The following is a 26,246-nucleotide window of genomic DNA, read 5'->3' as shown; positions in this document are numbered from 1 at the left end:
TTTGTCTTAAATTTGCCAATAAAACGCTGATTATTTTAAACAACCGAAGCATTTTGTTTTTTAAAAACATGGCAGCTTTATTGTAAAAGTAATACCGTGGAAGTTGGTTACTGCGCGATTGTGCGTCAGCTTTAAAAGTGGTCAGACGTTAACGTTATCTTTACCGTTTACCATGATTAACTTTCACGAATTAACCAGATCCCTGGTTTGTTTTTAACTTTTCCATCAGGTTGGATTCTTTTGATTTTCCTTTTTACAGCTTCGCATTAGCGCTCAGTGGTCCCCCAGTTTGACGTTCTCGTTTTGTGACCGGCCTGTGTCTCTGTCCGTCCTCCAGGCCCAGTAAACATGAGCACCAGCGCTCAGCTCGTGGCTCCGGCTGTGGTGGTAAAAGGCACCCTGTCCATCACCGCCTCCGAGCTCTACTTCGAGGTGGATGAAGAGGAGCCCAGCTTCAAGAGCATCGATCCAAAGGTAAGGGACTCAAGCTCCATTGACCATGTTTCTCACGGTCACTTACAGAAGATATGCTTGGATTTCCGATAGGCCCTGCTGGCATCTAAATGTCACACAGAAGCTTGTGTGTTTTTATGTCCGCTTTGTTTTAAAATTAATAAAATATTTTTTTTAGTTCATTTGTAAGCTTTTCTAAACATTTGCTAAAGAGGAGACGCGGTTGAAGTTACCATAAGGTTGGATTCCAACTGCGTCTGTGTTTTATTTTCTCTTTACAGTGGTTTCTGGATTCTATGAAACTCATTTTATTTTCCCATGAAAGTTTTTTAAGTTTAATTTAAAAAATAATCTTTATTGGTAGAACATTGTTATAACAGCTAATTTAGCAATTGTATCATGTAAGTGTGCAGCATTTGTTTCATCACTATAAGAAAAACACAAGTTGAAATTGCATTAAATTATGCTCTGAGTTGAAAATAAAAATGATTTAAATTTGTTTTAGTAATATTGGTCAGTAAGAGGAGTGCTGACCTACAGGTGGCTGTTTGTTGTCAGTGTATGGTGGGTGTTGGCTAAGACTCTGTAAAATTATCATATTTATTTAAGTGTTATTTTAATAAAATCCACGTTTAGTTGGGTGTTGTTTTATATCAGAAATATGTGGATGAAAACATGGAGAATGCCATAAATATGGCAATAAAGGTTTCAAATAGTAAAATCAGTTCATTACTAGATTTTTTTTTTCTCACTCTGCTGTAGGCCCTGTGCTTGTACCACTGTCCAAACAGAGCACAGATGCTCCCAGACCTACACATTAACACCAGAGCCTGGATTTACATTCATTTAAAAAACAACAATCCAAAAAAATCCAATCCCGTTGAGCTTGGCACTCTTACAATAACTTATGGCCTAAAATGGGCCTTTTAAAAATAAAAACGTAAAAAAAATAAATAAATTGCTAAATCATATTAATCTTTTTTCTGCCTGTGTTTCATCAACTTAAATTTTGTCCTGTGATTATTTTTTATTTTTTTTTTAAGCTAAAGTGAAACAGATTTGCAAAGTTGCCATCTCAGCTGTCCAAAGACGTCCAAACATGAGGCCAAGTTGTAATTTAATTTGCAACATTTTATTAACATTTCTTCTTTAAGTCACATAATGGAAAAAAAAATGAACTTGGCACGCTACATTTTCTTCTTTCACTTAACGAGTTTTGTGCATATATTTAAATAAAAGTTTCTTCACTTTGTGAAAACATTTAAAGAAGACAACTAAAATTTATTACATTTATTTGAAACTGTACCTTCACTTTCTCTCGGCAGGGGCCCAATTGCTCCATTTATTATTAAACAAAAGTGGGGGTTTTGTTTGTTCGCTTCATTATTTTCTTGCTGATTTTCTTTTCACATTTCTTGGAGACTCGGTTGAAGAATAGTCTTTGAATTTTATCCCAAAAATGTCCTTCGCTGCAGTCTTGACAACCAGTTTATAATTTGTCCAAACTTTTAGCGTTGGTGAGGATTTCCCTCGCTAGTCTCCATGTCTGCTTAGCAGCAACCTCCAGGGCTGAGTGAGGCTTTCCCTGAAACAAGTCCAAGTTTGGCAAGAAGTAGTGGGGACATCTGCGGCATTGCAGACAGGATATGAGTTGCAGCAGGATACCATTGAGTCGGTCTCCGAGGCAAGACTCGTCCCAGTCGGTCTCTCTCGGGTGTTTCTCGCACTCGTACAGCAGCAGGGTCTTCATGTGGTAGTTGTTGAGGGGCTGTCCCGGCAGCTCCAGGTGACGGTCCCTCAGAGTCTTGAGGATGGACAGACACTTCTTCCTGCAGCCTCCCATTAGCAGCCTGTTCTCGGCCTCGCTGAACTGGAGGACCCAGGCGTCGCTCTCTGCGGAGCTCTGCTTCCCCGTTAACGAGTAGCACTCTTTGGAGAGCAGGTTAAAGCCCTCGGCTTTCACTTCTGCTACCCTGTTAGGGCCGGGCCAGGGGATGTGGGGCATGGGCCACTGAGCTGCACTTCTAGGCCAAATCCCAGTGCACTTGAATGCGGGGGTGATTTGCACCACGTACCTCTCCCTGATCCGTAGTTTGACCTCGCTGGTGTCGGCGACCATCTTTACCACGTCACGGTAGCTGCATTTATCCACGGCCTGTGCCACCAGAGTCTGAAATCTTGAGCGGATCTTTCTGGCTGATAGGTAGCCCGAGGCTGTGATGAACTCGACCCACAGCGACATGCTCCTTTTGCGGCCATCGCTCAGCTTCAGCACCGCGCAGCCGGGCAAGGAGCCGTCATCCACAAAGTTGAACACCCCCATCTGGTTAAGGTAAAGCACCACCTCAAACTCATTGGGGGAGATGACCTCCATCCCCTCGTAGCGCGCATCTATCTCACTGAGGGAGCTGATGAAGCGGGGTTCCTGCACTTCCACCTCTTTCAGGACATCGGACACCACTTTACAAACCTCCCTTATAGTCTTCGCAATGGCCGCTTTGCGAGCTTGGCATCTGTCGTTGTAATATTTGTTAAGCTGGTAAACCAGCTTTGCCTGCGTCGCAATCATGTTCGGGCAGAGGTCCGGGCTGTACACCGGAGAGTCGCAGTAATTTGACGGATCCAATGCTTACCGGTAAAGCCAGAGGCAAACGCTCACCGTGCAGGAAAAATGTGTAATCAAAGTTTTTTTTTTTTCTCCTTGCTTTTGCAGCGGATGGACGTCAGTGTGAGGAGGAGGAAACGGATAGGGATGCAACGTAATAGCTTACTAAATATCAGTCCAAGACATGAGCACTTCCAGCACAGCTAAGAAGATTCATATTCAGGTTGTAGGTCACCATCCGTTTCCCGGACTGTAGACGCTAAAGGCTAAAACGCCGCGTATGACCACTCATCTCTTCTTGCTCTTATTCTCTCCTCTGTGCCCCCGCTCACTTTTCGTCCACACTCAGCTTTGAGCTGGATTTGTGTACTTTATGAATGGTTCCTTTAGAAGAGTGAAGGGGGTCGGGCTTCTCCTCCTGCAATCATGTGCAGAGCTGTCAGTGCAGGCAGCCAATCAGAGCTGCCAGAGGCAGACGGTCCTGCCGGAGAGCTCCAGTTCGCTTCGACAGCATCTGGGCACACGGTGCATGCAGTCCAGCGCTCCCCAAGTCGACACAGGAAAACACAAACCTTTAGGTTTATACGTCATATGCCGGTGTAAACTCTCCGCGCCGACAGTAAAACATTTTTTTTCCACGACAAGTGCTGCTCCTTTACGCGCAGCTTCTCCTGCATTTTGAGGATTGAGATTTTGAATCTTTAACTTAACAGCTGCTTGCATTCTGCAGATAAGTGCCTCGCTATTTCTCCTAGTTTTTAATTTAACAAGTTTCTTTCTCTATCTTAAAAAAATAAAAATGCCACTCCGACTTCCAAGGCTCAGTAATCGCAACGTCTATAGGCTTTTGCGCCACTTTCTTCATAAAAAACTCTTAATCATCGCTGACTTAATTTTTTTTTATACTCGGGGTTTTGCGGATTTTGGGCGTATTCTCCATGTTTTGAATTAGACACCTAACACCAGGTATGATCTGCTGGTATTATTTTGTGAAATAAAAGTGAAAATTCTTTTATTCCCTCTTCATCTGAAATCAATCCCAATTCTCCTTACTTTGTGAAAATCGATTTTTTTAATATCACATCCATGGGTCATTTTCTTTTAATTAATTATTATGTGTGTTTTTCTTCTTGCTGATTAATCTCCGATCGACACAGTTTTGTCGGTGTATTGTTTGCTGGGATAAATGTGTCCAATGCACCTGCAGCTTCCCCTCTGAAGCTCTTTAGTGACGCGAACGAAACCAAAACGGCCCCAACGACTTTTCCTAAACCTGATGAGCTGTTTAACTAATCAAGTGATGTATTTTTGGGATTGGTTTAGCATCTTTTACACAGCCAGTACACAACATTGTGTCTAGTTAAATAACTTATTCAGCGTGTGTGTGTGTGTGTGTGTGTGTGTGTGTGTGTGTGTGTGTGTGTGTGTGTGTGTGTGTGTGTGTGTCTTCCCTAACACACTTCCCTCACACACCGCCCGTGGCTTGATCGCCGTGAACCCTGACCATATACTGAATAATTTAACTAGAGGTCTTTGCGTAGACATCCCTTTGTCACCGCGTGTTGGAGAACTAAAGAAGCCATTACATCCTCTCACAGACGAGAGGCTGGGGTGTGAGGGCATGTTTAAGCAACATGTAATATTTAGTCCTTTTCTATCCCGTCACGCGTCCAGAGAACGACATTGCGATAATAGTGCGTCTTAAATTAGATTTTAATGAAACATTTGATGAGACTTTCAGGTCTTTTAAAAAATGAGTTTAAATATTTGGATTAATTTTATGCAAACATATATTTTGATCAAAGCATCTCAGATTAGGCCTAGAATTTTGAAAGACTGCTGTCGATTATTGTAACCTCATTTTCTTGAAATAAAATCAATAATAAGCGGCGATCAGGCATCGTTTTTGAAGCTTCGTGTGGAAGGTGTTTCTCGGAGTGAATGTTGGTAGGAGGCAAATAGGCCTTCTGCTGTGGCTGCCACCGATTAATAGAGAATCTGTCGTGCGTTTCATCTGCAACCTGAAGGCTGCAGAGAAAACAAGGTTGCTGTATTTTTGTTCAAAGAGTCAAATATGGAGTTTGCTCCAAGCTTCCTGCAAATGAAATGTAAAAAACAAAAATAAGAAAAATAAAGGAAACTTTTGACACTTGTTACTAAATTATAGATAAGGCAGAATATTGCTTCATTAATGATTCCCAGGAGCCATCCGCTGATATGAAGTGGCCAAACTATGCAAATGATACTGAAATAAGACATAAACATTTCAGAAAAGCCTCAGATTAATGAGCCAACCTTCACAGTTGCCACATTTTCTGGACTTTATCATGTTGTGTTTTCCACAAGTGGTGATAATTTTGAGAAGTGTGAAGTTAGTCATGATGTGTAATTTTTTTTTTAGCTATATTGCAAAAGACGTTTGAGACCTTTTTTTAGTATTTGAGCTCAAACTAGATGTGTTTAAAACACACACACACACACACACACACACACACACACACACACACACACACACACACACACACGATATACTGCTTTTGCCTCCTGTGCAAACAGCACATTTTGCTTCATGTAGGTGTAGCAATAAGTGCTAAAACCCCCCTACATTTAATTTCATTAAATTCTATGAGTGAGTTTTTATCTTTATTAATAATAACCTAGCAGGACCCACCCCCCCACCCCGACCCCCATAGATAATAGCACAGAGTTTTAGTGTCGGATTAACTTTCCTCACTAAGAAAACATTCAAGGGGAAGTGTTGCTGGTGCGTCGTGACATTTTATTTTGGCTTCCAAACATAGATTTATTGTGAAATACTGCTGATAAAAATACTAAACTGATATTCGCCAGGTCTTCCCTCAAGCAGCCGTTATCCTAATGTGGCTTTGGAATTTAGTAAAAGATGAAATAAGTGAGAAAAAATGTCTGGCTGTGTGATTTCAGGATGACTGTTTATTATCAAGCTCGCAGCTCCGGAGAGATTAATCGGCTCTACTTGGAGAGCAAGTGTCCAAATATTATGAAGGAGATGCTAAGCCTAGTTTAATGAAATATACGGTGACACAAACGTACAGTTTTATATAGACGCTAGGGATCTTTGCGGGCCCACTTATCACACCACGCGTTCCTGAGCCACTGTGTTCATTTTTATTATAGAATGGATACCTCGTGTCGGATTAATAAAATCGTTTTTTCAGCCAAAGTGCAAAGGTCAGCCATATGTCAGAATAGGGGCGTCATTATATTTCAGCTTACTACATGTCCATCGAAGTTTGGAAAACAGAAACGCAGTCAGCACACGTTGGAGCAGAGATTTTAGAATTTTCTTTGCTTTTTTAACACTCCTCATAGTTTCTTTCATATATACTGTTATATATATGAACGGCAAATGCCGACTGTTTGTACCTCATTTACCCCACTCAGTCACTCATACGTTTTTCTGTACATCTCTGGAAAACATTCAGTGTTCCTTGAAGGTTTTCTCATTTCTGAGTGTAGAGAAGATCCTGTCAAAGAGCTCTTTGATCCAAGCCTGCGCGACTCCACAGCCATCCCCTCGTAAGCGCAAAACTGACTGCACAAATATCTGCCAGCTGATGAGTAACTAGACAAAAACACGCATCCCCCCCTCTCTGTTCTTGCTTTGAGTTTGCCATTTTCACACAATTATCGGCTCTTTCCAGATAGCATAAACTACAATATTTGTATACCTTAGTTTAAAATTGGTATCAAAGCCTCAAAGATACATTTGGTTCCTTATCAGGTGAGAGTTGGGTTATTTGGTTCATCTACTTGTTTAATAGTTAGTCTCAATAATCAGTACTAAAGTAAACTGAGAGTCGAGTTGCACTCATTAACACTGATCTCCTTTCTTGCTTTGTACTTTGAAGTGAGGGGTGTAGTAGCACTGCTGCCAGTTTTAGGTAATTCCTTTTTTTCTGCTCTCTTTATTTCTCTGGAAACATGATAGGTCCAGGGAAAGTGACTCATTGCCTCCCAACACACACACACACACACACACACACACACACACTGCACATGAGTAACATCCGTGTGAACCGAGAGAGTAAATTTTGATGTTCTTGTTCACACGTTTTGTTGCCGTCTCCCGTACCCATATGGAGCCAGCTGCTAGCTCCATAGAGAGCTCAAAGAAAATCATCGCAGGCATCTAATTGCCTGGCAGGCCTCTGCATCTGCTCGGCAGATAGCAGAACTGATGAAGTCACGGAGCAGAGCAGATGTGCGTTTGCCTGTGTATGTGTGTGTTTAACAGCACCCTCTCTGCGTTTAGACACCAGCCATCAATATTGCATGCAGAGTTATTGTTGCAGAGCCTCTCCTGGAGACTGCTAATATCGCATGTATGAGGAAGTGAAATCCGCTCTGCCCCCCAGCTGATTGGTTAAAGGGAATATCTGCAAAAGCTTGATTGGATGGCGTTTGTAACCCTTCCTAGTGCAGTTTGAGCGTGCTCCATGCTATCGTACTGTGTTTGGAGTTTGCAGTGTTAACAGCTGAATAAAGTAAAGGGTGAAAATACTGAAGGGGGCGTTGCAGGAGCTGCAAACATTGAAATATGTTTATGCTTTCCATTGATCATTAAAGTGCTTGAAGATGAGATTTTGTTTTTATTTTAATTTAAATTTTTTCCAGATTGAGGATTGTTATCAACTTGTGTACTGTGACTTGGTATATTTACGAAATCAGAACTGTGACACAGCATTTGTAAAGAAATTGATGGCAGAGATGTAAACGATTAATCCCTCGCTGGACCAGACAGATTTACAAAGTATTGCACATTATTAAACGTCAAAATACCTTCACTCGAATTCATTTGGTTTATATGCCTCATATGAAGTCATCAGTTTATCTGTACGCAAACTGCTACAAAAATACCCCTAAAATTTTCACACAAAGTCTCCAAAATATTTCTTCCAAAAGAAAAACAAAAACAGAGATGGGAAAACATTTGAAAGATTGTCAATAGTTTTGTCAGTGTCCAGCCTTGCGCTACGCAATAATAAAATCCCCACTGAGAAGACATTGGTAACTCTAATTAGTGGGGTGGTGACGGCTACCCAGGGTTGGTTCAAGCAGTTGAATGAAGGACCATTCAGTCAAGGAAAACCACCCTGGTGTGTTATGTAGCAACCAGTCCCATATCGTTAAGCTCTCCCAAAGTGTCAGACTGCAGGGATCACCCCCCCTCCACCCCCTCGGCTGCTTGCTCCACCAAACCCTCGTGGTCGCCAGGGACGACCTTTGGCTGGAGCTGCCAATCACAAAGAGCCATGGCAGCCAGAGGTCTCTGAGAGAGGAGCCTATTGATTTTCCAGTTAGAGCCTAAGTAGTGTGTGCTATAGGACTAACGGACAGCCCAAGCAGGTATGTCATTATCAATGAGTCCAAGGAAAGAGATCCTTTCACTCATTCATATTGGCCTCTCACTGTCTCTCCTTCATACTGTTCCACTCTATTGGTTGGAGCACATCCTGAGATTGTCAATAAATCGCTCAGCCACACTATGGCAACGACTAGTAGAGCGAAGGGTTAGGCTGACCTTTCTCTTTCTAGTCCTTCACTTTCCTTCACTCTTTTGCATTCTGCCCGGTTCTCAGGTGCAGTAATTACAGTAGGTGGAAGGCATGAAGTGTTTCCTTAACAAAGACAGATTTCACAAGCGTGAAATGATTTTCTCTGTCTTTAAATTCCCAACATCCACGGCCAGTTTACTGTCAAGAATCAGGCTCCTTCTTCCCAGCCCACTTTGGATCATCCAGTCATTGGGGAATCCAATAATCTAAATGCTCAATTTAAGTCAAGTTACCGCACAGATTTGGGAACTTGTCAACAAAAATACATATGTGGGAAATCTGGAATTATTTAAGCCAACTATAGGAGATAACACCAAATTAAGGTTTCTGAACTGTATTTCTGTTTGCCCAGTAGGAGGTGAAGCACCCTTGCATGCTGATACTGGGTCTCCAACCACATGGACTGTTGTGTACAGTCCCTCACATCCAGCTGAATAAGGCTATGTCACTGATGATTAATGAACTTGAAGTCTTCAGTAGACATATCGAGACATCGACCCTTCATTCAGAATCTGACCCTTTGCATATATTAAACCTGCAATTATTATTAGACATCTTTGAGATTTTGGCCATTATCTGATTATTGTTTCTTTTGTTAGATGTATTGATTTTACTGTTGGCCCAACACTGGTCCAGACTGAAATATCTCATCAGGTTTTTGTGTTGTTTATTTTACAAACATTCATATCAGGTTTAAACCTCATGACTCTGGTGATGCTTCGACTTTCCTTTAGTGTCACCAACCTGTTCCTTTGATTTATTTTTCATGTTATAAAGCGCTTTGGGGTTCTTAGGGACTAGTAAAGCGCTATATAAATACAGGCCATTTACCATTTATATTTATAACTTAAAGTTTTAAGTTTTAACCTCCTAACACCCGAACTCTTCCACGACATGCATTTTTAAGAAAAATAAGAGCCACATATGAGGATATTTGTTTAAAATTTTGATAGAACAGTAGCAGTATAATGTCCTCGTAAGTGGATATCAGGCCCAGGTAGAGCAAAATTTAGTATTTTAGTCTACATAACCCAAAATGTGATGTCCACATATGTGGACGCCAGGTCCTAGGAGGTTAAACTATTTTTCTTTCATTGTTTTATTCAGCTTCTGCTGTGTTTTCTGTGCTCTTGCAGTGTTTTTCTATTTGCTGGTGGTTTCTGAGGTTGACAGGTAAAATGCACTTGAAACTGCACTTGAAATCTCAGAGCCACAATCAGAATGTGTGCTTCCCTTTCTCTCCAAAATCTGTCCAAAACGTCGGTTTGAGAGTAGTGAGAGTAGCATTCATTGCTAAATTACGCTCATTATATGCTCATCATACTAAAATGATAGTTTTTAGCATGTTTACATTAGAATTAAACACTGCTTTGCTAAAAAACCTTTTCAGAGCAGCTTGTGTGGCTTCTAGATTTGTAGTCTTGTTTTCAGCGTTTTTCTACCAGTGTTATAATCCAATTAAAACATCCAGGTATATTGCACATAATAATTATTTATCATTCAGCTTGCTTTTTGAATTTTTTTAGTACAGTCAAAGCATTTTTGTGTTGTTTTTGTTGTAACCCTTGCAATGCGATGTAAAGCGTGACTCCTGTGAAAAACAGGCCGACGATGCATCTGTGCTGCAAATGGTAACCAGGTAGGACAGGTCAGGGAAAGACAATTGCCACATAGGTAATCACATAAAGAACCATTAGACAGTCTCATCTCACCACATAATGATGACTAATGCCTCTTTGCGCTTACACGCACACACGTACACACACACACACACAGGCAGGCGCTCTAAACAACCTCCTTCACAAACACGCTCAGCCTCTCTCTGTTTGTGACCTGACTTTGGACCTTAACACATCCACAGACCACTGTGGCCATTTTGACCTGGCTCACACTTAACCAAGCATCTCCAGACAAAGAGCTACCCCCTCCTTTTTTTTGCACCTGAGCCTAGCCCCTCCATCATGCTCCATCTCTGGGCTTGACTGGACCAGTCAGGGGGCAGGTGCCTCCCCCTCCCCTCCTTTGATTGATCCCCTCTCTCCATCATTTATTCCCTTCGTCTGCCTCTGACACACACGTCAAAGGCAACGCACCAGCCTGATGGATAGGCCTGTTTATGGATGCCAGTCTGCCTGGTAGGCTACTGATATTACAATCAGCACCTGTGTACCTGCTGTTCTCACGAGCCTCTGCTATTCAGTTGAGGTCAGAGAGGCACGCGGCTTTGATTGAAAGATCGATGTCCAGCCATGCTGATTGGAAATTGGCATTGTAAATGTGCTCTCGGTTTGTCAGAAAGCTCTCTGCTGCATATCAAAAGTTAAAACGAGATCCATGGATCATAGAAGCAAGTAGCTATTTATGTTAAGTCTCCATTTTTTTTTGGTTACCTTACAAATGCAAAGGTAAAATTGCTTGACATCAACATAACGCATGTTTTTAATTTTCGAAAAAGTCAAGAACAGGTTGCTTTATATGTGCGACCTCATAACACTGATGCACAATCTGTGTAAAGATATCTTGCGTGCCAGAGAGCAGAATGTTAAATTCTTGTACTTCTATTCTCATCATGGTTAATGACCTATTCAGTGTGGTTTAAACGGCACAACCAGAGGGATGCTCTGGAGATTACTCACTCATCCAAGACTCCATTTCTAGTGGAAGAGTAAAGTGGATTTGTGGAATATAATATAGCAACAATACAAAACAATTCAAACACAGTGTTGAATAAAATCAAACCCTAATCGTGAATCAGATTTGGTTTTAACTTGACATCTTCATCAATAAACATGTTTGTTTTACACCACAGATCTTTGATTTTTTTCAGTGGTTCATGTTAGATCAGCAATCCCCGTCGTTTTTCAGCCTCCATGGTAGAATAAAAAGCTGAAGCTAACTTAAAATTGAACTTGTACGTATGAAACTTCAAGGACCATGACTTAATATTTGTAGATTAAGTGGGTCAGTTTGTTTGTGCAACGCTTATACTTTTTTTTTTTGGGGGGGGGGGGGGGTTCTCCTCTTTGTTGCTATTTTGCTGGTCACCCCTTTGTTTGATGCTACTGCTCATATGTGCATTATTTGCAGATGAAGCTAACATGCATTTTCAGCAGTTCTCTTGCAGACCTAGCTCTACTCTACCTGCCCATTAACACGCTGCATGCAGATCAGATCAGAAACTGCTTTTTATGCTTATCAGGTGCTTGGAGTATTATTCGTAATTGAAGCTTATGATACCCTGTGAGCTCGTTATGCAAAGAAGAAACCTTAGCTTAAGCGTTGGCTTAGAACAGTCAAGTTTCAGTATTTAAACTAGCGTCTAATGCCCTGTGTTCTGAGTCAGCAATGGGATAACACCCCGTGTGCACACGTAATTGAAGACGGTTGTTGATTCAGTTTCTGTCATTCCAAGTGTAGCTGAAAGTGCTTGTCACTGATAAATTTGGAGCACCAATTGAGTCACGTACAAATATTTTAACTCTCCACAACATTTTTCTTTCTCCACTAAAAAGGCCTTTTCTCTTCTTCATCTATCCTTTCGGACAACCCACCCAAAATTCCCCAAGAGGGGTGTACTTTTCACCCTACACCCACTTAAGCTGCTGACAATAGCTGGATTAGAGAAGAATTTATTCAGCAAAGCCTCACACATACCCCCAAAAAAGCCTATCCTTCATTAAATGGCAAAATGGGAGACTGAAGGAAAGCGGGGAGAATGCGATGGGAGCCGGTCGGTGATCTTAACCTGTCTGATGTTTGCTATGGCAGCTTATAGGAGAGCAGAGGTCCAGCAGCATTTAGTCCTAAAGAGCTCCTGTGCTTTAGCGGAGGCTCCGGGCTGTCTCCCTGATTTTTCCAAGTGTCAGTGAAAAGCGTATACATTCTTTTCCAGCTTTCCCTGATGTGCTAGCATTTACTGATGGGCTTGACAAATCCAGGTGTGTATAGAAGCTCTTTCATGTCCCGTCCATGTCAACAGGTGCTCAGCAATATCAGAAAGGCCTTACATTTAGCCATAGTGCAGGTGTGCATTCTATATGAACTTCTTTGTTACACAATTCTAGTAAATTATCTTAATTTTCTTTGACTTTTTTCATAACATGCTCTAGAGATTCTGTATTTGTTGCACCCAGTTTCACAGCCCTTTTCTCTTCACTTATCCATCCTTTGTTACCCATCACCTTTGAGCCCTTTGTGGCCTCAGTCCAGCCTGCGATGGAGTGAAAAGGAAGCACTGATGTTCAATATATCAGCATAAAATTTCCATTTTATGTTCTTTGCCATTCTTAAAGGAAAACTGTAATTTACTAAAATCCTGGTGTTAAAGGCTTTATATGTCATTTACTAAGGCTTTGACTTATAGTTTCTGTTGGGGCTTGTGTTATGTATATACCTGCTACTGCCAGTAAGTGATAATTAATACCACTTTGGTATCTTATTATATGTTGGGGCACTTCTAAGGCTTTTGTCCTCATAGCTTATGCCCAAGGTAGAATTTTTAATGATTTAATGCACTGAAGTCTTTAATTCACCACCAATTAACCCCAAGACCACTGCAGCATTTCCCTAAATCTACACAAGACTTTTTTTTTTTTTTTTTTGGTCTCCCACTTCAAAAAGGCCAAGCAGGCGAAGATAGAAAAAAGGCTAACCTGTTAGCAAACAGTGAAAAGGGCAGAAAAAAGGGGGGAGTTAATCCTTATTAGGCTAAATTCAGACTGTGGCCCCAAAGATCCTTTCAAAGGGGACTTTCTTTCAGGGAGCACAAACTCTTGCTGGGTGACGTTTGGAGTTGAATACTTTGAGTCTTTAGGCTTCATAACCCTACACATGCTGCAAGCTGGGCCTGTTTATTTTGCTTCAGTTCTCACTTTCCAGCACAGCTTCTTAGCTGTGTTTATTTTTTTTCTGACCTTATAGTTTGTTTTACTCCCCTCAAGGCAAATAGAACGTTATGTGTGACCAGTGATTACACATTACACTAGTTACACAGCTGTAGAACAACTGGGATTATCAGTTCGTTTTGGGCTAGCTGTTCCTGCAGCATGATGACAGGATGTCTAATATTCAACACTGACTTTCATATCACTCTTTCTTTTAGATGCTCTCTAGTTTTAATGGATAATATATTTGCTCCTTTTTAAATATACCTATTAAGTTTGTGGAAAAAAATGTGGATTCTCTTAACTTGCTTAGATGGGAAGATTGATACCACTCTGTCCTCTGTGGTAAATACGAAGAATAGAAATCAGTCAAATAATACTATTAATTTAACCCAAAGAAACATTAGTTTCGTTAAACTGACTCTTGATTACTTCAGTAGCTAAGTGTTCTATATTATTTGCATATTCAGATGCACTTTCTCTTAAATTCTGTGGAGAACATGGATAAGTTGAGGTAGAGTCATGTTTTTTGCATTTTGTTAAGGCACTTGCTTTCAAAGCCACAAAGGCTTGAGGACAACTGCTGGAGTGTGAAAGAGGAGTCATGTGGCTGCTCTTAAGGTCACATGATCGAGCGTTCCTGTGTTGAGCATTGCTTTCCTCTTAAAAGCTTTGCCTACTTTATTCCAAATGCAACCTGCAAACACCTACTCGCCAAAAACAAAGCAAAACACAGTTTTAACCTGCAGTGAGTCACGACTAAAGCTTGTGCATGTTTTCGTGAAGCCTTACACTCAAACTGTGCGGATCTGTGTGGCTCTTTCTTTTTCCATTGTGGTACTCTCGGTCCATCAGTCTCCCTTCCTCTATCTTTTTTTTTTTTTTTTTTTTTTGCTATCACTCAATCTCAAAAGCAAAATCTGTCTTAATTGGCTCCAGAGGGCTCGGGGAGGCTTTGTGTCAACGCTGATGAGGGTCCTGATTGGTCCAGAGGCACATGCAGCCAACAGACCCTTGTTAGTGTGTCGGGGCCCTTTGCTTGCTCGTTAGTCCGATGAACTCATTTACTGATGGGGGGTGACACGGCCTCGTTTACCAGTGTGGAACAGAGAAAGGTGTGTGTGTGTTGGTCGGAGGGGGCGGGGGTTAAAGCGAACAGGGAGGGTAAAGAACCGAGTAGAGGGGAATATAACTGAACTTACAAGGTGCATACGCAGAAATACTACGAGTATGGAAAAGCCATCAAATGCCGATTTATGTTTCTCTTCATTTTCTTTCTTATTTGATGCAGCAGTGAAAAAATAAATAAAAACTCGCTGCAAGTGACTCGGTTCACTGAAACTGTTTATTGCAGATTGCTTGATTCTGTGGTCAGTCGAGTGGAAACAGTCACAAACAGCATGGGACTTGGAAGTCTTTTTAAGACATCTAAGGAATCTGTAGCCTCCCTTGTTTGCATGCACATTTTTTTCTTCATTTTTTATGAATTCTATTCAAGTTCTTGCAGTATTGCTTGTCCCTCGTCTGCGTTTTGATGTTGATGGATCACCTCTCTTCCTCCCGCTCATTAATTTCATCACCTTATCTCCCACACCACTTCATTTGACCAAAAGGTAATAATAAATCCCTCATCCATTATCCTTTAACTGAGGCACCCATGTGGAAATACTTAATAAGAGGCAACAAATTGAACTTCAATCACCTCTTTTTTCCCCTTTGAGGATCTATAGTAGATTAAACCGAACATGCAAATATGCTTCCGCCATTCATCAAACACTGTTTATGTGCAATTCTGAAACCTTTATTTCCTAAAACACCACAATTGATATTCAAATGATATTTTATTTGTATTTTTTCACATGTTATGACAAATAAGGATCATTGGTTGCTGGCAGTGGCTTCTCTCCTCTTCAACTCTAGGGTCTTATCAGCCCAAAAACACACACCCACTCAGCCGGCCTGACTGCAAAGGCAGCTGAGAGCCTCATCTATCTTGAACCACGTTGCTGATAGTTGCTCCTCTGCTCTCTTAACTCTTCTTTAATCCAGTACAGTTTCAATTTAACCCATTAGCATCCCTGTGTTTGGCTTTACCTCTGTTTCTAAAGATGCTCTGGTTGGTAAGAGGGGTGGATGCGAGGGGTGATGAAGAGGATTCACTGGCACAGACTGTCTGTGAGATTCAGTGGTGACAGCTCTTTTTGTGTGTGTGTGTGTGTGTGTGTGTGTGGTTACACACCATAGCCACAGTCACCCGACCCCTCTTCATGTGTCCCTCTTCATTCCGCAGTCTTTTGGGCATCTGACAAAGACAAACGACAGTGCTTCAGAAATGAGCCGCAGCCCGCTGCACAAACAGGTTGAACAAGGAAGATGGAGAGAAGGCAATGCAATCAAGACCGGTTCTTTTGTTTTCTGTTTGGCTGTGTCCTCTCGCGTGACGCTGTGAAATTGATCTCGGAGTGCTCCAAACCTGTGCCCGTGGATATCGTTCCACTTGAAATGAAACCTCAAAGAAACAGCTTCTGTCAACGATCGGCTCCCGATCAATTTGCTGCTGCCGCAATAATAATATATTGTTTCATTATTAATATTATCACTTTAAAACCAGACATTCAATAGATGGTAAACCAGAGATGGTGTAATTAAATTGCGATTCAAGACTGCAATAGTCTGAAATCTCTATTATTTTCCCTTGTGCTGTAACTGTAGCATTCCCGTCTCTTTAAAGCTTCCACTACTATATATTACAGATGAAGCTGATGCACCCATAACTCCAGCATGGACAATAACCTCCACACCAATGTAATTTGTCCAGATGTGGCCAGAACAGCTCGAGCATTACGACACAGATAGTTCGTCATACTCATTGTCACACACTCTGCTTTTTCATCTGCAAGGGAGAGGGCGCTGCCGATCGGGATGATGATCTTGGAGAGCAGCACGCTGTTTACAGCTGAGTTCCAGGAGATCCATAAGTCTAGTGAAATATATCTGGGTGCTTTCACTTGTGTCATATCTTTCTATCAGCTGAGAGTTGGCAGCTTCATTAGTTTATCACTGGGCATCTATGTAAAACCACTCTTTAGTTGTGAATAGTTATACTTCAAGCTTTCACTTATTAAACACCCGAAGACTGGATTCTCTTTTCCGATCTGATGGAAGAACAGAAAAAAATGTCTTTCCTTCTGTAGTGTTTCGACATGATCAGCTTATTGTCACGTTTGTAAATAGAGGAAACGATGAAAACCAGTAGATTTTGTTTGTCATCAAAATTCAAACATCTCAGCTAGCAAAAGTGATCACAACTTATGTCCCCATTTTGCTGATGAATTAGTAGCCAACAAATCTGAAAGTGCAATTGTTGACCTGGATTTAATATGAGCATGCCTCAGAGAATACTGCACGCATAGTATATCCACTGTTTTAAATGCATTAAAGATTCCGTTGAGCTTATCTTTGTGCTAATTTGATAATAAAATAAATGTTTAGGCTTTTTTCTTTGGGGATTGAACCTTGGTGCTACCCTTTTCTTTGTCTGCTCCTGCTTATTTTTAAAACCATGCCATTCCTTCTTTGGTTCGTTGTACCTGGTGCACAATAAACTTAATGTTGGTGGAAGTAATGAAATCTGTGCCCAACATCTCTAGAGCTGACTGAATACAATGGTTTGTCTTTATAATAATAATAAATATCAAAGCCAAAGTGTAAGGACAGCTCATTTTGTAAGGCTGGTTAGTTTACAAATAGGGAAAAAAGCATATTTTTTTTCCCCAATGCCAAAAAATTATTTTTTGAATTAAATATGTTGAAGATTTAAAAAAAATTCTTTATAAAATTTATCATCAAGATGTTATTGAACTTAAGAGCTAATATTGTGTTACACTGTATTTACAACAAACAAACAAAGTCTTGGAAATGGGTTTGGCTTTAGGCTGGCTGTGACTGGTTAAATCATCTGAAGCTGCCTTGAGAGAGATGGGAGGCAGGAGGATGCGGTGCTGGCTAGCTTCTCCAGGCCACTAATCCACATTTAATTGAACTCCAGAGACTTTGAAGTGAGTCTGTGATGCAGGCAGGTCTTATTCCTCAGAGAGACAGCGAGGGAAGCGCTCCTTAGCTGAAGGCCTCAGCTGGTCCTCTTCTCTGTCCCCTTGCCTTTAATGAGCTCCTTCAGCTTAACACTAAGCCCAGCGTGCCGGCTCAAATTTGAATACCTTTGATTAATAAGATGCTGCAAAATCATATCTTAACAACATGAAATGCTCATTTTACCTTTCTGCCTTATAACAGCGGGCACCTTTGAAACCAAAAGCAGAGGTTGAAATAAAAACCTAGTTAACAAAGCAGTGCTAAGTAGGTTAGTAGCCAACCTAAGTGCTGGATTAGTATGAGGACAAATCACAGGGGCAGGGCTAAGCATGCGGGTCTGTCAGGAGCTGTGACAGCCGTCAGAACAAGTCACTCTGACAGCCACCGCGGTCTCCATGGGGACAGATTAAGCTCAGTTCATCGAAGCATTTTTAAATGTGGAGCTTAGTAACATAATATCGTCTGACCTCCGTGTCAGTTACCTCCTAGGAAATGCAGAGACCAGTTGTAATCAGATGTTTTGCATAAAATAGCTTCTTGTCACAGCAAACTGTCGCTTAATAGATGATCTTTTAGTGAACAGAACATTTCCCTCACAGCGTCCGGCTGAATAGCGCCCATTCTCTCGCTAAAGGAATCTCTTTTTCATTGAGGCTGATCAATATAAGACATTAATCGTGCTCTTCGAGCCGTCACGCCATCACTGTGAAAAATGAACTAACCCGGCCCTCTGGTCTGTTCGCCTTCCTTCTTCCCTTCTCTTCTTCTTTTTTCCTTTTCTTTTAATTTTTAATTTTAATTTCCATTGCACGCTCTGTTTTCATTATTTAACTGGAATCCACATCTCTCTGGTTTCTCTTTCGTGTTTTCCAGATTCTAGCCTACACAGAAGGTCTTCATGGAAAATGGCTGTTCTCGGAGATTCGTGCAGTCTTTTCCAGACGCTACCTCCTGCAGAATACTGCTTTGGAAGTCTTCATGGCCAACAGGAGTAAGGCATCCCCCATAATTGTCTATGCCTAACCATTTCACCTTCTTATTGAGTACACACACACCTTTTTTTTTTTTTTTTTTTTTTTTTAATGAATAATTGTGGAGAAATGGCAATCAAAAGTTGTCATTATTGTGATTTCTAATCTTTAAGAAATAATCCTTGATAACTGTTTGTTGCTTTGTGCCTCTCTGCAGCGGCAGTCATGTTCAACTTCCCAGATGCAGCCACGGTAAAGAAGGTGGTTCACAGTCTTCCTCGTGTTGGCGTGGGCACGAACTTTGGCCTTCCACAGACCAGGTTAGACGTGCGCGATTGCTTTGTTGTGTTTGTTGCTGTTGCAGTACAATCTCATGGGGTTAAAAATGGTAACTGGGGAGCAGAAGAGGATTATGGAACATCTATGGTGGTGTTATGCAAATATTTTAAAATTTCAAATAGTTTTTATTCTTGTTTCTCTCAAAAATGTACACATGGGGTTGGCCACTAATCTCCCTCCCACTCCTTACCCCGCTCCCCCCAGATATAATTGGCTTCACACAAACATAGTCCAGTTCATTTATTTATTTCCACCAGAGTGAAGCAAATACTTGCTTGTAAGCCTGCAGGGCACACACCTTCCCCCAGCCCTCTCTCACATCATGCCCACTCTGTGTGCACGCATTGCTGGAGCCGATGGTGTTGGTTTTGCACAAATCTTGCACAAAATTCACAGCAAGACAGTTTTCAAGACGCTTTGGTGATGGTAAAAATTCAATCTGAGGGGAAAAAATGTGGATAAGATTAAAGATTTGTGATTGGCTCTTTTAATCTGAGGTGTGCCAGAGCCCGTCTGATGGGATTTTTGAGTTGTATTTTGAGAAGATGATATTTTTAATTTTTTTGTAACTTTTTGGTATTAAGCATCACAGAATTTGACATGTGGCAACATAACAGTGAGGGCTGTGTGATAAGTAGAGTGAGGAAGTGCATCCAGTAATGAGTTAGTGTGGGTGTAGGAGAGTTTGTGTGTATAACACACAGGGTTAGGGCAGGTGAATGTGTGTGCTCGGCTCATTAATCATACTAGTTTGCCGGCCACCTTGCCTCTACGACCTGAGGACGGCTGCTCAGGGCAACCCGGTGCACGTCAGCTCATACAGCCAGCACAGCACAATTTAGCTTCATGTCCAGAGTTATGCACACACACAGATGCACAAATTAAAGCAAAAGTCCAATATATGTTCATAATTTAATCTAATCCCTCTGTTTTCAACCATTTTTCCAGTTTTGCATTCCTTCTTTTCTCTCCTTTACTTCTCCATATCTATTTATAATGTCATTTAAAGCAGTTCAAAGGATGTACAGAATTGCTTGGTGACAATATAAAAAATGTGTCAAAGTACACTTGTGTTTGGGAAGTCATGTTTTCACATTCTTTTTCTTTTCTTTTCTTTGGCAAGGCCTAATGACCATAATCTCACACATTGACATTGATTAATTTCATCATTTTCTTTTGTTTTAATTGGATTGGAGGTCATTCGTTTTTGTCCTGCAGCATACATCATTCTTTGGGGCCTCCTGTGTGTGTGTACACATGCACGTAAATATGTGTATTCAACCCAATTTATTGCGCATTTGTCTTCTTAATTAGCAAGACTGTAAGTTCGGTAGATTTTTCATAAAATGACATTTGGATTGCAAAAGTCTAATAAAGCCTGGGGCTTTTTATTCTTGCAGTCTGCTGTTCTTGTGATTTGAACGGCTACAAAAGATTTTAATATCGAGCTTTCCATTTCTTTTTATAGACGCATCTCTCTGGCCACACCTAAGCAGCTGTTCAAGGCATCCAACATGACTCAGCGCTGGCAGCGCCGTGAAATATCCAACTTTGAGTACCTGATGTTTCTGAACACCATCTCTGGTGAGGACACCGCTCAGCACCTGTGTGATGTTATTGCAGGGTGTAACACAGAGGTGCTGTGCACATTTTAACAGTCTATGATGCTAACTTTTTTTTTTTAACAATATTTGTCGCCCCTCTCCCCCGTGCTGTCTCCCCTCCAGGCCGTACCTATAATGACCTAAACCAGTACCCAGTCTTTCCATGGGTCATCACAAACTATGAATCAGAGGAGCTTGACCTCACTCTGCCCAGCAACTTTAGAGATCTGTCTAAGGTAAGAGCGTGGAGACGACTCCTCTCCCCTGTTTTCACTATAATGGATCTTTTTTCTTCTTAATTCCCTGAAAAAGTAGGGGGGGCATTAACACACAGATAACTGTGTGTGCATTCTTCCTAAAGTCAATTTTGTTGCTTTGTAATTGCCATTGATCATAGTTTAGTGAACCTGCTCTTTAATCACCGGTGGCTGATTGCTAGGATTCCACACGTGCAGAGCATTTTTCCCATGTAACGACCCAAGTATTTCAGATGTCTGAGAAGAATTGATAGAATAGTGCAGTTTGAAACTTTTTATGTTACTAGCGTCATGCTATCTATGTTGATGAAGTGATTCTATATGCAGTGATTTGCACAGTTTTCATCAGCTCACAGATATATGAAATTTGAGTAACAATGTGACAAATTTCCCAAAACTGCAAGTGGTATTCATTACATCTAATCTGTATGATTAGTTGTTGACTTTTGCTAGTTCAGGCAATCTTGACCTGCTGCATTTAAAACATATGTAAGCCCCTCATCTTCTCAGTCTGCAGCTCCTAATTTGTGGCTTAGCTATCATTTTCTGGCCATAAATCAAAGTTTCCTAATTGAATTCTTTCAAGTTTGACCTTCCACAACACAGCAGGAAGTGAAGTAATACTCCCTGGTAGCTCCAGGCATCGAGTGATTGGGCTTAAAACAATGAAACCTGCCCTGAAATGCTCCCTGGCACATAAATACACACACTCGCATCGCTAAAGGATTCTCCCCCATAATTGTAGGTAGTCACGCAATTATTTACTCCCATTAACTCCCTCGCTTTTACACGTACATACTCAGATGGAAAAAGGCAAAAAAATAAAAGAGCACACCCCTTAGCTTGTCAGCTAACGTCGGTGGATGAACAGTCCAGCGGTGGGAGGACTCAGGATTAGTTTTAGAGTGGGAAGATTGAGCGAGTGTCAAGCTCCTGGTAGGAAAATGACTGAATAAATCAGCCATGGAAGCAAAAGAAAGCATGTGTTAATGGACAGGGGATCTGTTGGAGCAAATGCTTTTTAGAGGTATGCTGGAGGTCATTTGTTCAGGTGCAGACGTGGAGGTAGTCCTTTAATGAGACAAAGTGGAACATATTGGTCTTCTTTCAAAGATATCGCTCTTTGAATAAAACGATAAGTAAGTAAATTAGAGTCTGCATTGGTTCGGGTGAGATTAGACGATCTAGGAAGTCCAGTTTCCCTAATAATGTGTTTTAGCATTTCTTGGAGACTCTCCAAAAACTCTTCATAATTTTCGCTCAGTCCTGTTCAAACATGACGGTATACATGTTATACCGTCATGTTATATGTTACTAATACACAGATGGATCCATGGGTGGAAATTAGGGTTCACTGTGTTGGCTGGGTACAGAAAGGAAGAGCCAGTGACCTTCTGGCTCTACTTTTTGAGCCACCATCAACTTGACTTGCTGGCATTTTGCATGTTATGTTCAAAAGGACAATGCAGATTTAGTTTAGTTTTGCAAGAAAATTCTGTAATGGCAGCAATTTTAAATTTATTTATTTATTTAGGGGACAGCAAGCCTAGTATTGCTGTTTCTTTATGCAAGCATTCATTAAAGTCCATCAACTGCCATCAACCATTGGAAATGAAAGGAAGAACAAATATCTGCAGAATATAATCCAGATGCAACGCTATTGTCCTGCACAAATACCACAGTTATGAAACACAAGTGAACCATCTCCTCACACTTTCATTCCTTCACACTTCCCTGTCACATAGATTCAAACATCTTGTCCCTTAGGTTCTCTCCAGTCCTGCTTTCACTTTCAATCTGCTCCTCTGTGTCTCCGTCCTCGGCTTTTATCCCTCCCAGTGTAGTTTTTATCCACTGTAAGCAGCTGCATAATTCTTATGTTTATCCTGCTTGATGTTGCCCAACAGGGTGAAATGTGACAGTTGTATTTGCCCCACCAATACACACACAGGCACAAAAACCACGCAGCCTTCCCGCGTGGTTTCTTAGCTCATTTCTGCTTCCTTCTCTTCTCCTTTGCACTGCCATGGAGTTTGGACAGCTCAGCCTCTGTGCTCAGTCAAGCCTCGCCGCCCCGGGGACTTGAATGAATGGGAGAGTTGGGTAAAAGGAGGAGAAACAGAAAGACGATCAGAAAGCAAAAGAAAGAGGAGGAGAGAGTGTGAGAAAGGGAGAACAACATTATTTCCCATCCCTTTAACCCTTTTTCTTTTTAAAGAACAGAATGGAAGCAGAGAGAGCAAGAAGGAGGGGAGGGAGCAGAGCCAATCTTTATTACATCTGTTTTATTCATGTTGTTGACACGCGTGTGATATTAATGTATGACTACTGGACCGTGCCAGACTGCGGTGTCTGGAAAAGGGCAAAGCAGCTCTGTGCAGCCCTTCAAATCAAACCCCCACCACACGATGTTGCTCCTACAATCATTTGTGCTCCCCGTTTCTTTTCTTTGCAACCTAATATTTGGTGACCTTCAGCTAGTTCTGCACTCTGTGTGTGTGTGTGTGTGTGTGTGTGTGTGTGTGTGTGTGTGTGTGTGTGTGTGTGTGTGTGTGTGTGTGTGTGTGTGTGTGTGTGTGTGTGTGTGTGTGTGTCTGCACCATTCAAAACTGTGCTTACTTTCCCATTTTCCCCTCTTTTGTTTGCGCTCTATTGTTTTTCTTTCTTGTCTCCTTCTGTTTTCCTCTCGTGCTCTCTTTCTTCCTCACCCTTCAAATCTCTCTTGTCCCCCTCTAATGTCACGTTGGTGGTTGTCTCTTGTAGAAACAGGTCATCTGCGAAGCCTCCAGTGACATTGAGAAGCCAAATTGCTATGAATGTGTGTGTGTGTGTGTGTGTGTGTGTGTGTGTGTGTGTGTGTGTGTGTGTTTGTCACACACTGTCATCATTCCCAGCACAACAGAGGCCACACAGAATTTATGTTCCTTGCTACCAGAGCCATTCTGACCCCAGGGACTTTCTTATCATAAACTCTAACCTCAACCTGACATCAAACGCCGACCCCCGAGATAACATTGTAGTCACGATAAGCTCTCGCTTGATCTGACTGCAAGTGTTTTAACACCTCTTTTTTTATTCCTCCACCCCTTTTTGCACCCCAGCTCTGCATACTGTCGCACATCTCCCCACAAAAATCCACTTGTTCTTCATAAAGATGCTTTATATAACAAAACCAAACCTAAATTTGACATTTTAACAGATAAAATTCATCTTTGGGGCGATTTTTACAAAAGAAAATTGTTATTTGATCTGTTTGAACTTGAGTGTTCGTACAAGGTGTCCTTACAGCAAAGGCACGCCTTCATCTATTCATAAAAGGCAAAAATATGTAAATAAATAAATCCACTCTTACTGTGCTTTTAATGAAACAAATAATTCAAACAATTGTTAATCTAATATGTACTCTGCATTTACATAGCAAGAAAATAGGACTTACTGAGCATCTTGTGTACCTTTGTGCTATAACGTGCTGCTCACAGACACATGAGCTAATGGTGTATTGATCTCATCGTACTCGCCCCATATGTTTATCCCCCCAGGCCCTCCACACCATTTTCACTGTTTAAATAGGACATTATACATAAACACTCTCTTCAAAAGGCTCTTGTGATTTATGACTCAAAGCCCTACTGATGCTCAAATCGTCGGTGAGCCATTATACTTCATCACCGGTGACCCATTAGTGTTTTAAAAGCAACGTAGCACTAGGTAATGTTCTTATAATAGTTTCTCAGGAAGGTGCTTATTGTTCCTTGAGGGAGTGTTTTTCGCTTGGTATGCCTACATATAAAAAATTACTTTTTAAATATTTGAGTTCCCAAACCTCTGATTATTTGGGTAAGGAGGAGAGTTTAGGCAGGATAACATACATAATATATAATAATAATAATAATAATGGATTGGATTTATATAGCGCTTTTCTAGGCACCCAAAGCGCTTTACAATGCCACTATTCATTCACTCTCACATTCATACACTGGTGGAGGCAAGCTACAGTTGTAGCCACAGCTGCCCTGGGGCAGACTGACAGAAGCGAGGCTGCCATATCGCGCCATCGGCCCCTCTGGCCAACACCAGTAGGTGTGTGTGTGTATATATATATATATATATATATATATATATATATATATATATATATATATATATATATATATATATATATATATATATATATATATATATATATATATATATATATATATATATATATTTTTTTTTTTTTTTTTTAAATACATCTCACCATAGCAGTTTTAAAATGTCACTGTTACACCATCTGCAGCTGCCTTCTTGATTTAGAACAGATTAAGACTAATTCAGCATTATTTTCCCCATCTTTACTGAAAACTCTGGCTCAGTTTTCTTCTGTAGTGTACCCTTTAGTTAAAAGTATGTGATCGGTTCATTTGTCTGAGAGCTCATCAGAGTGCTATTCTTTGCCACGACGTATTGGGTCAATCTGTGATGGGGCAGCAGCAGGCGCTCCATCAGCGCACCGCCGGCCGCTCTGCTCTGATGTACGGCACCGTCGCTGCCGCTTTGTTGTAGCTACTGTAAGCTGAGAGCGCTAGCCCCACAGTAATTTACAGCAGTAAACAATGTCGGGCTCGAGCAAACCAACAGCCCCCACGTGCCCTCACACACAATTCTCCCTCTCTCCCTGTCACTGTGGCACTTTCAGTCTTTTCTTTTCTTTTTTTTTTATATGCCTCCTCTCCCTTTTCTTTTTTTAATGAGCCGACTGTTATTAGGGCTATAAATCAGGCCAATGGGTGTGATGTATAATTCACTGTGTGTACTCACCCACCCCAGTGGCCCTGAGGAAGCCCACAGTGTATCACTGTCAACATAGATCTGCACAGTGTTGTGGCACAAGGCAATTCGCTGTGTAAATGCACATACGCACAGGAGCACTATTTACAAAATAACCAAAAAAATGCATGCATTGAACAAAAAAAAAAAAGCAGCAATAACTGCAGGACCGTGTGCATCACTCCCAGTACACACACACACAGGTACACAAGCATGCACCATTACACCCACATAAAACAGTAGCCATTGCACAGATCAATATCATAGACCTGCCCTGTATGTGTCTTGCTGTGACATGCACCCTATGATATGAAAGAGATCCAATTGATCCACACCCTACTAGGCCCCCATTCTCAAAAGGGCATCATTCCATTACCATTGATCTGCTGTGTGTGTGTGTGTGTGTGTGTGTGTGTGGGGGGGGGGGAGCAAGATGATGGAGCGGTTCGAGGGAATGAGGCACAGCCTGCAGAAGACTAATAAAAATTGAACCAGCCTGAAAGTGATTTCTATAAATGAGTATTTAAATAATAGGCGAGCTGCACAGGGTTATTGGCTTTTTTTTTTTTTTTTTTTTTTAAGAGCAATGGAAAATTAATGCAATTTAACCATTTTTTTTCTGGACTATAAATAGGG

General features: G+C 41.2%; 2 protein-coding genes across 8 annotated transcripts in view; one reads left to right on the top strand and one right to left on the bottom strand.

Annotated features, from left to right (window-relative positions):
* The window catches only part of lrba (LPS-responsive vesicle trafficking, beach and anchor containing), a 172,739-nt gene that overhangs the window by 105,346 nt on the left and 41,147 nt on the right, over positions 1–26,246 (top strand). For all 7 annotated transcript variants that reach the window (XM_080880583.1, XM_080880587.1, XM_080880584.1 and 4 more), the window contains 5 exons: positions 338–474; positions 18,504–18,621; positions 18,819–18,921; positions 20,409–20,524; positions 20,668–20,780. In XM_080880583.1, coding sequence (XP_080736709.1) covers positions 338–474; positions 18,504–18,621; positions 18,819–18,921; positions 20,409–20,524; positions 20,668–20,780 — 587 coding nt within the window. The remainder of the gene's footprint in view (positions 1–337; positions 475–18,503; positions 18,622–18,818; positions 18,922–20,408; positions 20,525–20,667; positions 20,781–26,246) is intronic.
* On the bottom strand, positions 1,564–3,441 carry mab21l2 (mab-21-like 2). The gene has a single exon (XM_080880598.1). It carries the CDS (start codon positions 3,020–3,022, stop codon positions 1,943–1,945), a length of 1,080 nt encoding a protein of 359 aa, XP_080736724.1. The 5' UTR covers positions 3,023–3,441; the 3' UTR covers positions 1,564–1,942.

Source organism: Rhamphochromis sp. 'chilingali', assembly GCF_963969265.1.
Source record: "Rhamphochromis sp. 'chilingali' genome assembly, chromosome: 4".
Taxonomy (NCBI): domain Eukaryota; kingdom Metazoa; phylum Chordata; class Actinopteri; order Cichliformes; family Cichlidae; genus Rhamphochromis; species Rhamphochromis sp. 'chilingali'.
Note: the sequence above shows the minus strand (reverse complement) of the source record. Positions and strands in the feature narration are given on the sequence as shown.